Source organism: Epinephelus fuscoguttatus, linkage group LG10 (assembly GCF_011397635.1).
Source record: "Epinephelus fuscoguttatus linkage group LG10, E.fuscoguttatus.final_Chr_v1".
Lineage (NCBI taxonomy): Eukaryota > Metazoa > Chordata > Actinopteri > Perciformes > Serranidae > Epinephelus > Epinephelus fuscoguttatus.
Window position 1 is genome coordinate 8,373,080 of NC_064761.1, and position 13,730 is coordinate 8,386,809.

The 13,730-nt window shown below is 39.8% G+C and overlaps 1 protein-coding gene across 1 annotated transcript in view; it reads left to right on the forward strand.

Moving 5' to 3' along the window:
* Positions 1-13,490, forward strand: part of si:ch211-191a24.3 (tensin-3) — a 63,428-nt gene extending 49,938 nt beyond the window's left edge. Inside the window, exons 17-27 of the mRNA XM_049587064.1 lie at positions 4,428-4,581; positions 4,804-5,255; positions 6,666-6,749; positions 6,903-7,034; positions 7,325-7,420; positions 8,502-8,579; positions 9,876-9,953; positions 10,250-10,418; positions 10,505-10,573; positions 10,954-10,983; positions 12,000-13,490. Of these exons, the coding sequence (XP_049443021.1) occupies positions 4,428-4,581; positions 4,804-5,255; positions 6,666-6,749; positions 6,903-7,034; positions 7,325-7,420; positions 8,502-8,579; positions 9,876-9,953; positions 10,250-10,418; positions 10,505-10,573; positions 10,954-10,983; positions 12,000-12,141 (1,484 nt within the window). The 3' untranslated portion in view covers positions 12,142-13,490. The remainder of the gene's footprint in view (positions 1-4,427; positions 4,582-4,803; positions 5,256-6,665; positions 6,750-6,902; positions 7,035-7,324; positions 7,421-8,501; positions 8,580-9,875; positions 9,954-10,249; positions 10,419-10,504; positions 10,574-10,953; positions 10,984-11,999) is intronic.
* Positions 13,491-13,730: the final 240 nt, after the last annotated feature.

The window sequence follows — 13,730 nt, forward strand, 5'->3', positions numbered from 1 at the left end:
ATTAATTACTTATGAACTGTTGTTCTGTTGTAACAGATATTTATAGTTATCCAAAAACAAGCATGGAACAACTATTAATGAGTCCACTACACATCCTTTCTCTCTTAACGTCTCTGTTTTTGCCTTCTCAATCATCTCTTTCCAACCTGTAGAATATGACACACCCACTGATGTCATCATGGGTCGCACTTCAGGTCAAGGTTAACCCAGTGGTGTAATGGTAGTTGATCGACTAGATAGATGGGTAGGTTACAGAGGAGGTATAAGGACTATCCTAAACAAATAGTTCATGTTTGGTTGAAATGCTCCGAACCGTTCAAAATTAGGCGCGGGAACCAGAACATGGTCCACGTTGGTGGAAAAGGAGTTAAAATGGTCTAAACACAAGCAGCTGTGCAAGTGCTTTGCCTAAATAAAATAGCCTAAAATTGGCAAATTTATGACATAAATTAGAAACTGTGGACAGAGCTTTTGGGTAATTGATTAATCCAAAAGTCCATTTCCCCTACAGAGCCAGAACTATGCTGTCTTCCCGTCACTGTCACGATCAGTCGTTTCAGCAGATATAATGATAAAACCCTGTAGCAGCTGTAGAAATGATGTCTTTTGTTTGTCATGAAAAAAAACAGTAGTGTAACAATATTTTAGATGGAGAAGACTGAAGTGATTGGATGAGTCTACAAAATGTTTGACTAAAACATGAGAGACATTGTTTGTCTCCTGTTTCTAATTGACAGGCAATGTCTGTTTCTTTAAACCCTGACCACAATCATTTCCTAACCTTAACCAAGTCTTTACTGTTGTCATCATGGCAACAAAGCTCCCCATGGTATTAATGACGTTCATTATTCTAACCCAAACAATTATCCTCTCCCCGACCCTAACCAGACCTTATCCTTAGCATATTAACATCAGAGAACAATTGTAGATATGACTGTGTGTACCTTTTGGAGGCACCAACAAATAATGTGGTCCTGGTGTTTGGGCGTTTATATGTGGACTTGTTTACCTGGACATGTCATATGTATCAAATGACCAATTACATTTATTACATTAACAGTTTCACCAAGGATTGTTTGAAAGAGAGAAAGCTTTAATGTTGGAAGGGAAAGAGACCAAAATTTGGGGGTGTGGGGGGATTTCACGAGTGAAATCTTTATATTTTGGGCATTAAGAGAATTTTCTTATATGGACGAATGTGCTTCACACGGGGCACAGACTGTTCTTTCACTCCAGGTTTCTTCATTAATAAAAGTCTAGCTGAGAATGAGTAGCTATGGATACTGTGCAGCATGGATACACGAGGTTAAAGGTGTGTTTGGGTGTAATAACCACCAGTGCAGCCTCACAGAGCAGAGTCTGGTCTGAGGTCAGAGGTCAGGTTGGGGTCAGCCGGTGTTACACACAGTTAGGGCTGCTCTGTAATTAAACTGGATGAGCTGGGATGAGCTGCGAAGCAGCAGATGTGACAAACCACAGTGAGGAGATTCAGCCGTGGGAACAGAGGGAGAAGAAGCTTGGCTGCTTTCTCTGAATCATCCCGAGGGAGAAAACTGACAAGGACTGTGGGAATGTTTGAGGAATCCTCGTGCATTCCCCTCAGTTTGTATTTGTTTACTTCAAACAACAACAACTATAACTATGGATTATATTTGTAGCTGTGTATGAGTACATGTCTGTGTGCCAGTGATGAGAGAATTAGGCCTATGAAAGGCAGACCACAACATAACTTGCTCTGTGCTCGTGACCTTTAACCCCCAAGAGTTCAAGTTAAGTGTCGACTGCCTGTGTGTAGTCTATTAGATGCACCATGTGGGGTATCAGATGGAACCAAACTGACAAATCAATCATTGCTGAAGTTTTTATGTATGAGAGAAAGTTACGTATGAACTAAAATCAAAATGCAATAAAAATGCATATATTTATTGACAAAATCCAAACTGATGCAATGTATTAAGCATAACACTGATAGTGGTAACACATTTTTGACCAAGTATTGCCAGACACAGATAAACAGTGATGGGAAAAGTGTTGAGGTCCTTTACGTACTTAAATGAAACTAGTGATACAATAATGTAAAAAAGAAAAACTTTATTCAATCATGGGAGCATTCCCAGCAAGATATTATTGCAGAAAGTATCAGAAAGATCAGATCTAAAGGAAAAGCCAACATTCTGGATGATGGACGATGTAAAAAGCCCACAATACTACAGTACCCCAAAATCTTGAGTAAATGTACTTATGGTCTACATTTGCTGTTAAACCGACCTATATGTTGGGTACTCCTATAAATTAATGAGCTGAAAGGCTGACAGACACTGAACAAACAAAACATATATTTCATTAGTTGAATGAGTCCTGCTCACAGCAGTTGCCAGGCAGTTCGCACTTATGGACATCTGATACACCGTACATAATGTTGGCACTATAGAAATATGTGTGGGAAACATTCAGCTGTGGGAAAGTCACGTTAAACACTAAACCCTTGACCAGCGGTGGAGGAAGTATAAAGATCCTTAACTTAAATAAAAGTAGCAAAGTCATGATACACCATTACATGTCAGAACAAATGTATTAAAATGAATGAGATTATACTGACAGGGCCTACTGGCAGTAAATAGATATTGTACTTAATTGTTTATTAAATTCCTTAACAAAAGTCAAAAAGTAACATTCATGCTCATCGATAAAATGTATTTAAAGATCAAAAGTAAAAATACTCAAGTAGAATGCCTGCTTTCAGTGTGTCACAGGACATGTAACTTTGTTGGAGTTGCTTAGTGGTTACTCTTCAAACTCTAAGATTGTTTGACAAACATTTTGTGTGTGTGTGCAGTATGTGTGTGTTGGCAGTGCATCACGCAAACACTCAAACATTCCTCACATTTATTAACAGCACACGTGCGATTATATAATCAACTCGAGATGATGCAGCTCATCCAATATGATCACAAACAAAGTCCAAATTCCTCCATCTCATTGTGCTTGAATGAAGGGAAGGAACGGAAGAGAGGAGAGGGGAGGCGGGGGCGGGGAGGGGGGTGGGGGTGGGGGGGGGGGTGGTGTAGAGAGCTAGCCGAACAAGGAGCTCTTTATAATGATTGACTCTTTACACGGTGACTCATCGTACTTCACAGGCCCGTCTGTGGCCTGAGGAGGCCTGTCCTCGTGTTTGCTGAATGACACACTGTGTTGTCAGAATGTCAGGATGTCGTGTTGGGATGTTTGGCGTGCCGTCCCTCCTACATCACACACACACACACACACACACACACATGCACACACACATCTGCTGCTATTGTATGCTGTCAATCTCTGCTTTCCTGGCATTATTATAACAACACGGATACTGCCAATGCAGGTTGTGCAAAATCTACAGTGTAAACTTAAAGAAATAATAATGAGTGAGGTGAGAAGTTTGATGCTACTGTCATGTCTGCACTTTAAATATGTCGAGTAGCAGCAATCTAGCTTTGCATAGTAGTAGTAGTAGTAGTAGTAGTAGTGGTAGTTGGAAACAGCTTGCCTAGCTCCATCCAAAGATCTAATATATATATGCCTACCAGTACTTTCTGTGGGACTCAGGTCATCTGAGGGGCAGGGGACATTTGATGTAACTGATTCAGACTGGATGTGGATGTTCAAATTAGATTCTTTCTTCTACTTCAATATTCTGCTACCACAAACACACTTTACACACACAGCAGAGGTTCAGGGCCTCTTCTGGGCAAAGAAAAGCTGAGATTTTGAGAAAGAAGTTGGAAAATTTTAAGGAAGAAGTGGTGATGTTATGAGAAGACACTTGCCATATTTGTTTAACATAAAAGTACTGCTATTGGAAAAAAGTTGTAGTACATTGAAGCTTTGAAGTTGCAGACAAGAGGTAGACATGAGATGCCTGGGGATGCTTTTTGTTTCCACTTGCTGCCAGGAATCATAATTTCCTGAATAAATCAAAGGTTAAAGAAACTGCCAACTTCCCATCCAAAATGATTGGTAAGTTATTCTAGTGTTTCCAGACTCTGGTGGATTCATGATCAAACAAATTGCAGCAAATGTGCCCTCTTGGATGCTCCCTTGATAGATAAAACATGGAAGGGCAAGTGATGCAATACCCTTTAAGGTGGCCTTAAAATGGAGAAAACTTGATGCTGTTTCATGCTCGAAAACTTTCTCTACACTGGTGCCTGGCTGCATAAAGCTGGTGCCTTCTTTATTGTTTTTGCCCCTGCCCCTCAGACAGCCTAAGTCTGCCACTGTTGGTGGTTTTATAATCCAAACAAACGTCTGGTCCAAACAAAAGAAAACATGTATTACCAGTTAGTAGGCGTTTTATGGAACAAAGTCACATTCTGCACTTTTTACAGTGTGTCTGGTTGAGTATCTGAGAACTGTGTAGTAACAGAGAACTTGTCTCTTTTTATCAGATTCCCGGAGTTTCCTCGACAGTATGAACCACACCGGCGGCACAGAGGGAGAGCTGTTCAGATCAGAAGTGTCGGTCACTCCTGCGTCCTGTCAAAGGATCTTTGGCTCCATGTGCTCCATGTCATCAGACAGCCCCCTCCCACACACAGACAGGTACACACACAGACACGCACACACACATCTGGTCTGGTCTATATACGTAGTGTACATGATTTGGGTCTGCTAATGTTGCAGCATGTTACATTGTTCCAGCAATAATTCATGGCCACTGTAATGTAAAAATATAAATTTTGTGCTGCATGCACACTCTCTCTCTCTCATCACACAAGACTTGGACAAACAAAGTACAGTGTTCTGTCTCTTTCTGTTCTACAGCTCCACTCCTCCTCCTGTTTGGCACGACCGGACTCCAAACTCCCTCAACTCCCCGTATCCCCCTCAGCCTTCACCTCCTCTCTCCCTCAACACTCCCAATGCTCACAGCTCTCCCCGGGGAGCTCTGAGAGGCCTGGGTGGAGGTCCAGGGGCGCGCAGAGAGACAGACAGCACAGACTTGTCCTCATTGTTGGGGAACGGAGGCCTGGAGCACAGCCTGCTGGAGGCCATGGAGGGCCTCGGGAGTCTGAACCTCGGGGGAGACAGTGGCCTCCCTCCACTGCTGCCTGAGAAGAGGAGAGGGGGTGACGCAGGAGAGCTTGGCTCCCGCTCCCCCTCTCTGAGTGGGTTTTCCAGCCCTCACAGTGGCAGCAGTCTCAGCATCCCTTTCTCTTCCTCCATGACCCCTGACCCCCTCAGAGGACTCAGTGGGGCCCCATCGCCCGCAGCAGGTACACTGTCCAAGATTTTTTTCTTCCTGTCACTGTCTGTGGTTTGGTTCTGTCTCCTTCTTATAAAGAGTCAGCTACTCCATATTAGAAAGAACATCGAGCATTGACCGATTCCCAAGCTCATTCTTCAGTCCCTCAAGAAACTCATGTTTAGTCGAAATCCTCTTTTTTTATTTTTTTAAATTTAATGTTTATTTAATAAGGAAAATTCTCTTCAAAATCTCTGGTCCTGGCTAAAATGGGCTGCGATAACAATCAATTCAATAGAATTCAGCTAACTTCTCCAATATTTGCGAGAGCTTGCATTTTTTTTTTCTAATCACCACATTTCCACAGAAATAAAGTTGAATTGATTTTCCCAATGTCCCCTCTTGCCTGTGAAAATAATCCAGTTTTCAACCAAAAACTTTTGACTGCACTCAGAAGTACTATATTTTCTCAGAACTTACTTATCCCCTTTATACTGCTCCAACCAAACATCTTCAGTTGACCATTTTTAAAGTTACAGAAACTGGTTTTCAGTGGCACAAAAGCTGCCGCCAATGTTGTTGTGTTTTGGTCTCAAACACTGGTCCCCTGGGTGCTTGCTGGGCCCATCCTCCTCTCCTCCCGCCCGCCCTAAGCAGACTTTCATACTGTTTACACTACATCCATTGCTCCGAGTGTCTACTAATGACATGAATGGGTTTACCTAGGAGTTTGTGGAAAGACTGGTGCGTCTCACACAGATGCAAAAGGGTGGCACTGCTCAAGCGATGTATGTTGACGCCCCGGGAGTGAGAGGAGACTGCATTTTAGGTTATAAAAATTACAACACCTCCCCTGCAGCGCCTGTTGCCAGCCCAACACAATGGAGAGAAATGGGCAATATTTATTCAGTAGGAAGGAGCTCCAATTTAGTATTGAAGGGACTTTTGGCGATAAAACAAGTCTTGAATTTTGGGAAATAGTTTAGAGAGGAGAAAAAGTAACATTATGAGTTTCAAAATCACAATTTTTACAAGAAAAAGTAATATGTAAAAAGTTAAAATGCTGAAATGGAGTTATTTTGAGAATAAAGACAGGATATTACAAGAAATGGGTTTTACTTTTTTTTTTAACTTTTTTTTTTGAATAACAATGCTTACTATTTGGAGAATAACCTAATACTAGTCTATAGATTATCGTTAGTAACAGGGACATCGTCACAGGAACTACAGGTTGAGTTTTTAGAAAATTTCAGTGCTTTCGAAACCACAAACACAACTGGTTAGATATAAACAGAGTTGAGTGATAATACATTTTTAAACTTTTAGGGTTACTGACCCTTTAACAAGTCTCTCTCTCTGTCCTTTTTCCTGCCCTGTCTTGTCATATTTGTGCCAAAGCCTGTCTGAAACCTGACGTAGAGATTTAATCTGTGTCTCACAGACTTTGGCAGTAAGCAGGACACTGTGAAGTTTGTTCAGGACACTTCCAAGTTCTGGTACAAGCCTGACATCTCCAGAGACCAAGGTAAATATTGGTGTTGGACAGGAGAGCCTAACGGACATGTCCCAGCACATAATACGGCCCTTGTGCAAAGCCCTGCTGCTTGTACAGTATGAACATGATGATTCTAACTTTAGCTTATCTGTGTTCCCTCCCCCCTGTTGACCTACTGAACAGCCATTGCAGTGTTGAAGGACAAAGAGCCAGGCTCATTCATTGTCAGAGACAGTCATTCATTTCGCGGGGCGTATGGATTGGCCATGAAGGTGGCTACGCCTCCTCCGTCTGTGTTACAACAGAGTAAGAAAGGTAGGCTGAACATGTCGAGTTTTTTCCTGGATGTGATCCCTGCAACCAAGCTATTTTACAGAAACTGTCTTCCATGTGGAGGAAATATGCACAGCCTTCAGTTGTGATTTACATACATGTACATGAGATTTTTACAGATACAAAAACTTTCTGTGAACTTACAGAAACTTTCTGTGAACAAGTTTAACACCTACAAGTTTAATTGAGCTTTTTTCAGCATTATAAATCTACCAGTCAGTAACAACATATCTGTGTAAATTAAACAAAATATTTTCTCTGTGTCTCTGCAGTAGGGGACCTGTCCAATGAGCTGGTGAGACACTTCTTGATAGAGTGCACGCAGAAAGGAGTTCGTCTCAAGGGTTGCCCCAACGAGCCGTACTTTGGTGAGAGTATTATAAAGTTTTATAAAAGTGTCTCACTTTTTCTGCCCTGGTTTAACTAATGCGGAATTCTAATACTTTCTAAAAATATTGTAAAATGCATATAATGTGGTATTATGATATGAACATGGACTGTGATATTGCAGATTTTCCAGGAATTCGTTTGAGAAGCTACTTATGAATAAAATAGATATTGTCTCTTTTTGGCTTATTCAGTGAATTGAACAGCAGTCAATACAAATTGAGATACTTTACCCCACTGATGCAATGATATACAAATAAAACACTCATACACTTTATCAAACAGCCTTCACACAGGATTATTACAGTGGCTTGTTCGTCAGCTGAGTGGAAAATATAAATAACAACTTGAAGAAAAGTAAACCAAACTGTTTCAACATTAACAAGTAAAAATAACAAGTTAAAGTGCTGTTGTGTTAATACTGTATGCAAGCAGTATTCTAATGTAGAGGCTGGTCCAGGAGTTACAAATGCAAACTGCTTTTCCTAGTATGTTTATCTACTGCTTTGCATCAGACTTTAAAGAACTTATCTCATGTGTTATAAAATGTTTATTTGCAAATTAATTAGCTATGTTCTACAGGTTTGTAGTTATCAGGAGGTTACTGACCTGTAAAGTAAAGCATTGCAGATAAAAGTTTAGGAGTAAAATGAGCAATATTTCCCTCTGAATTTTAGTGGTAGAAAAACAGAAAATAGAATCAAACTAAAATATTAATGGCTACAGTAAAGTACCAGTTCTGTCCAATGAGCCTAGTCCAGGGTTGTTGCACTCTAGGTGTAATAAAACACTTTTGATCTGTGCCAACATTTTAAAGTGCTGTCTTCAGGACTGTAAGTCAGTCCGGTGAGCAGTTTGCTTCCTCAAATCCATCTGTTAATAGTTCACCAGGGAGGACCCACTGAGGTTAATACAGTACAGTATCCCAGGATTGTAATGTGTTTCCTGTACCACCCTCTACTGGTCAGTGTAATGAGGTACAGCTGGTTCCATTATTCGTCAGTCTATATGGTGGGGCTTTTTGTGAAATGTTGATTATGAATGGGGTTTTTTTCCTTACAGGAAGTCTCACAGCTCTGGTGTGTCAGCACTCCATCACCCCTCTGGCTCTGCCCTGTAAACTCATCCTGCCTGACAAAGGTAAATTACAAACAACAACTTCCTCGGTATAGCCTCACAAGAATGAACCTGAACAAACAAAAACAAAAACACCTATGGACACCACGGCGGGTGCGACACTAATTTTTAGCTGCATAATATTGAATAACCTGTCACTTCTTATAGAATTAATAAACCATCACCAAGGCAAACAGCCACTGCAATGACAAACACATAAGCAAAAAGAGAGCCTACACAGTTTTTACACACCACGTAGTGGAACACACTGTCTGTACATCATTCTGTGAGTCTCGTGCAATGTAAAGTCCTTCACAGTCTGGTCCAGGTATAACTTCTCTGCTCGTCCATTGTCAATGCAAAATATAAGCAGTCCACTCAGCCTCTCTGTCCCAGTACAACCAGTCCACAAACAGCAAAAAGGCCTTACACACCTCACCATCAGTAAAGTCAGAAGTCACAGCTAGAGACTCCAACAGCATTTTAGCATATTAGCATGTTAGCCGGACCCAGCATGAACTCATTGTTCATAGTGGGTGTGTTTGATTTTGGTCACTTCGGGTGCTCAGCAGATGGTGCATTAAATCAGTGATAAGACGTATTCTTTTAAGCCAAGATACAGTAAAGAGAATGATGTAATTTGTCACTTCTACTACTGTTTAGGACATTGTCTTCAACTTTACTGTATTCAAACAGCACATCACCTGAAGAGTGTCTGCACACCACACTAATGCATTTAAGAAATTCTCTGTCTTTTTTTTTTTTGGAGAAAATTTTGATAATACTGTGGAATGTTTTTTTAAAAAGTGTAATCTTGGTTTCATTACCCAGACAGCTAGATGATCTTAGCCTGCATCAGAATTCTTAACAATGTTGGATTACAATGACAAGCAAAAGTTTTATTTATTTATTTTACTAAATAGTGTCATTCTGAGTATGATTATAATTATGAGACTTCTTGGAGGTAAAAATGTGTGAATCAGGTTTCAACATCACTTTGCACAAACCACAGAGCATTCTGTGCATTTATATTTGTCAACTTCACATCCACAGTTTTCTTGCTGCAGCCAGTGTAATGTTGTTTATATGTTGAAATATTAAAGAAATGAATATTTAATGTGTTTGTTTTAAAACTGCAATTAGATTTGAATTGCTTCTTTTGGTAATGACAGTTTTCAGCCATTCCCACCAATGCATGTAAGTGTACGTATGTGTGTGAGTGCGTGCATACCCAGTACAAAAGCATCATTTACATTCAACTGGTCACTGCACAGATACAGTTTGTGTATCACTAAACTGTCTGTGTGTTGTTGCTTGCAGACCCAGTGGAGGATCTGAATGACTCGTCTACACAAACAGCGACAAACTCAGCAGCTGAGCTCCTCAAACAGGGAGCAGGTACGGGACAGACACCACATATGTACACAGATCTGTGTGTTTGTTTGACTTGTGTGTGTGTGTGTGTGTGCGTGTGTGCGTGTGTGCGTGTGTGTGTGTGTGTGTGTGTGTGTATGTGTGTGTGTACAGCTCATTCATTTATTTTCCTCACACACCCTGCATCAGTTATAACCTCCATGAAGTTTCGATCTACTACAAAATACACAAACCACCATAGTTTTGTGTCAGTAAACAAAATTAGTATATAACTTCAATTTTTTATTGTGTGCTGAACTGTTCCTTGTGTTACTGTGTAGCATGCAATGTGTGGTACCTGGGCTCTGTGGAGCTGGAGTCTCTGACGGGACATCAGGCAGTTCAGAAGGCGACCACAATGACGCTCTCCATGGACCCCCCTCCGGCGTCCACCGTCGTCCACTTCAAAGTGTCGGCACAGGGAATCACGCTCACTGACAACCAGAGGAAGTGAGTGTTCAAACATGTGCAGTACAAACACTCACAGATACAGAGGGAATCAACATGATCACACTGGTCTCTGTTTGTTTCTGCAGGTTGTTCTTCAGGAGACACTACGCTGTCAGCACTGTCATCTTCTGTTCTCTGGACCCACAGGGCAGGAAGTGAGTATGACATATTTGCACGTTATATCTTTCTTTAAATGTTATTCATGTACACAAGTACAGTATAAACAAATATTAAACAGGATTAGAGCCTGTAATTTAAATAGCTTTATTAGCTGCTGAAAATACCACAAAAAGTCACAATTCATATTATAAGTATAATATTGTGTAATACACACTATATGAGATGATTGCAGAATTTGACTAAAATTGGCATGCTGTATAATATAATTTGATATCCTGCTATGACTATATTTGGAGGGTACAAAGACTGTCACTCATACGGTTAACGCGATATTAATGTATACATGTGATACATATATTTGTAGATTTGATGGCTGATAATGTTATGAAAACTGTTGTTTCTCTGTCCCAAACAGATGGACAAGAGGCAGCGGCTCTACTGCAAAGTAAGTCCTTTTTCTTTACTGTCTTTTTTCTGTCATGGCTCTTTTGACTTTGTTATAATGCACTGTATTTACGTTTTTCTTACTAGTACTAGTACTAGTAAAAAAGTTGCTGACATGAACTGCATCTTGATTCACACTGATAAATCTGAAAATTTTGGAGTCTTCCGTCCGGGTTGCAGGAAGAAAGAAATAACATGCAACCAATAGATGCCAAAAAAACAAAACAAAAGACCATTATGTAATTAAAAAACAAACAAACAAGACTTTATCTTGATTCAGCCAAGTTAGTAAGACTGACTGATAATGTCCAGAGGTTCAGCACTGAAAACTGAGGCAGCCTTGAAGTTATTCTCCATCCTAAATCTGTCTTTAAATATCAAACACTCCCCACCTGCACAGTTACAAAGAGATTGTGATTTCTTTCCTCATGAAGCAGGGTTGTGGTTACCTTGAATCCATGTGAATAACATTACTTTCCTGTGCTGCCAAGATCTCATGGCAAAGTTGAAATTGTTGCTCTCCAAAACTCCCAAATGTCTGTCATAATTCTGGGGCATTTATGCATTTATTAAAGAGTCAGTGGAGTCTGGAGAGTCACACAGAGATGACTGGAGATAAGAGGATAGAGACAGATGGGGGATGAAATGCAACAAAGGTTCCTGGATGTTGCAATTTGTGGTCTGTGCCCCAAACCACAAACATGTAGCTGTATTTCAGCTAAAACACATTTAAGCAACATAGTGAAGAATATACAATGGATAGTTGAATTTTGCTGCAGGAGTGGTCTGAGAGATTGTTTTTTTTTTTCTGCCACAAAATCGTTTCTGTCAAAGAGAGAGCAACAAACCTTTTACAGTGACATTTCAATCCTACAAAACCTGACACTCAAAGGAAGGAGTATAACTTAAAGCAAGACTCTGAACTTCTATTTGCTCACGTAATTTATAAAACTGTAGTCAAGCTCTAGAATCTGCTCTTGTTTAATAGTTATGTTTGTCTTTTTCCTTTTCCTCCAGGATCTTTGGATTTGTAGCAAGGAAATCTCAGAGTGAGACTGAAAACATGTGCCACCTGTTTGCTGAACACGACCCTGAGCAGCCAGCAAGTGCCATCGTCAACTTTGTCTCAAAAGTCATGATTGGGTCACATAAGAAGTAAGGAGGGAGAGACTTACTGCAGATTGGAGAGGATGGACTGGGGATTAACTGCCAACCCCAACACCAACGTTCGCTCCCAAGAGCCGAAAACTATGAACCCACACACTCTTGTGTATTTTGTACCGTCTGCACTGCAGGATGCCGCCACCAGAGGGAGCCGAGACTGTTATGTTTAAAGTAAAACTTATCAGCAAGACATTGAAACTACTTTAAGATGCATCCTCAGAAATTTTTGTATAAAATTTGTATGAAATCATGCACACTTTTCCAAGAGGATCCAGTAAGAAAATCTGATTTTGACCATTTTATCAGACCTGTATGTTCAAACTTACCGTAAATGTACCATATTACACTGACTTTGCTTATTGCTGGCACTCACAGCTGACAAATACAACACTCTTATTCTGATTACACCCAGAAAATATCTGATATTCTGCGCATAAACACATATTTTTAAGTATGAATATAATTCTGAAAGCTTTTCTTTCCAGTAAAAATGTGTAAATCAGGTTTCAACATCACTGTTGAGCAAACCACAGACCCATTTTATTTGTTAAATCAAAACCAACAATACTGTCTCATGACAAAGCCAGTAATGTGGTTGCCTTGTACTTAAGATGGATTTTTTTTTTATGTTATGTTTATAGTATTTATCCCTTTTTACAGATGTGTAAAAGTCTTTCTTTTTTCCTAAATATACTTGTCATATATTTTTGTATATTAACATACTGTACATTAGAATTAAAGGCAGTGAACCTCAGAATCTGTACAATTATGTCACATACTGTTGTAGTATTTTACATACAAGATACTACACAGGCTGCCCATGTATACTTGTTGTATTACTAATATAGATGTCAATATGTTTCTTTCACAATAACTCCAATACAGATATATGTACAGTTATTATGCCATGAAAAAGTCACTGATTTTCACTAAGAAGAGATCAATTGCAGTCAGTGAGAAATGTCAAACTTTTAGTCCACCTCAGTGTTTTTTTCCATGCACAGCTTCCTCTTGTCATCAAAGTCATCTTCTTTTGCTGATTTGTAAATGAACATTGATCTGTTACCGCAGCATTTCTAATTCTGGCATCTTATTAAAGTATTGGTGGGTCTAAGTCCCGTAAAGAAAAACACATTATCATACTTGTGGCATCTAACCATGCAGATAGTTTTGGTTTTATTTGCTCATGTTTTCTTTTTTAATATGGTTTTAATTTTGATTTAAAACAAGCAGATAAAAAAAAGTGCCACTCCCACAAACCATGGTGGCGGAACCCTCCCCATAGTCACCACAAGATCTCCAAATAAAATTAGTCCTGTCACTGTGACTCAGTATTGCTATTCATTTTCATCATGCAGAACTTCATGGATGGACACGCACAAAAAGCAAATCATTTAGGACTAAGATAAGAAAAAGAATAAAGCTCAGGGCAACATATACAATTCGTTACATCCACATAGCACCCAAATTGGAGTATATTTGTCAAGGTTTTCAGATATCAGACGGAGATTCTGCCAGAAATCTGCTTTCATCTTTGTTCAGTTATATTTTCTTAGTAATTTCCTAAAACAGTTGGGCACTGTA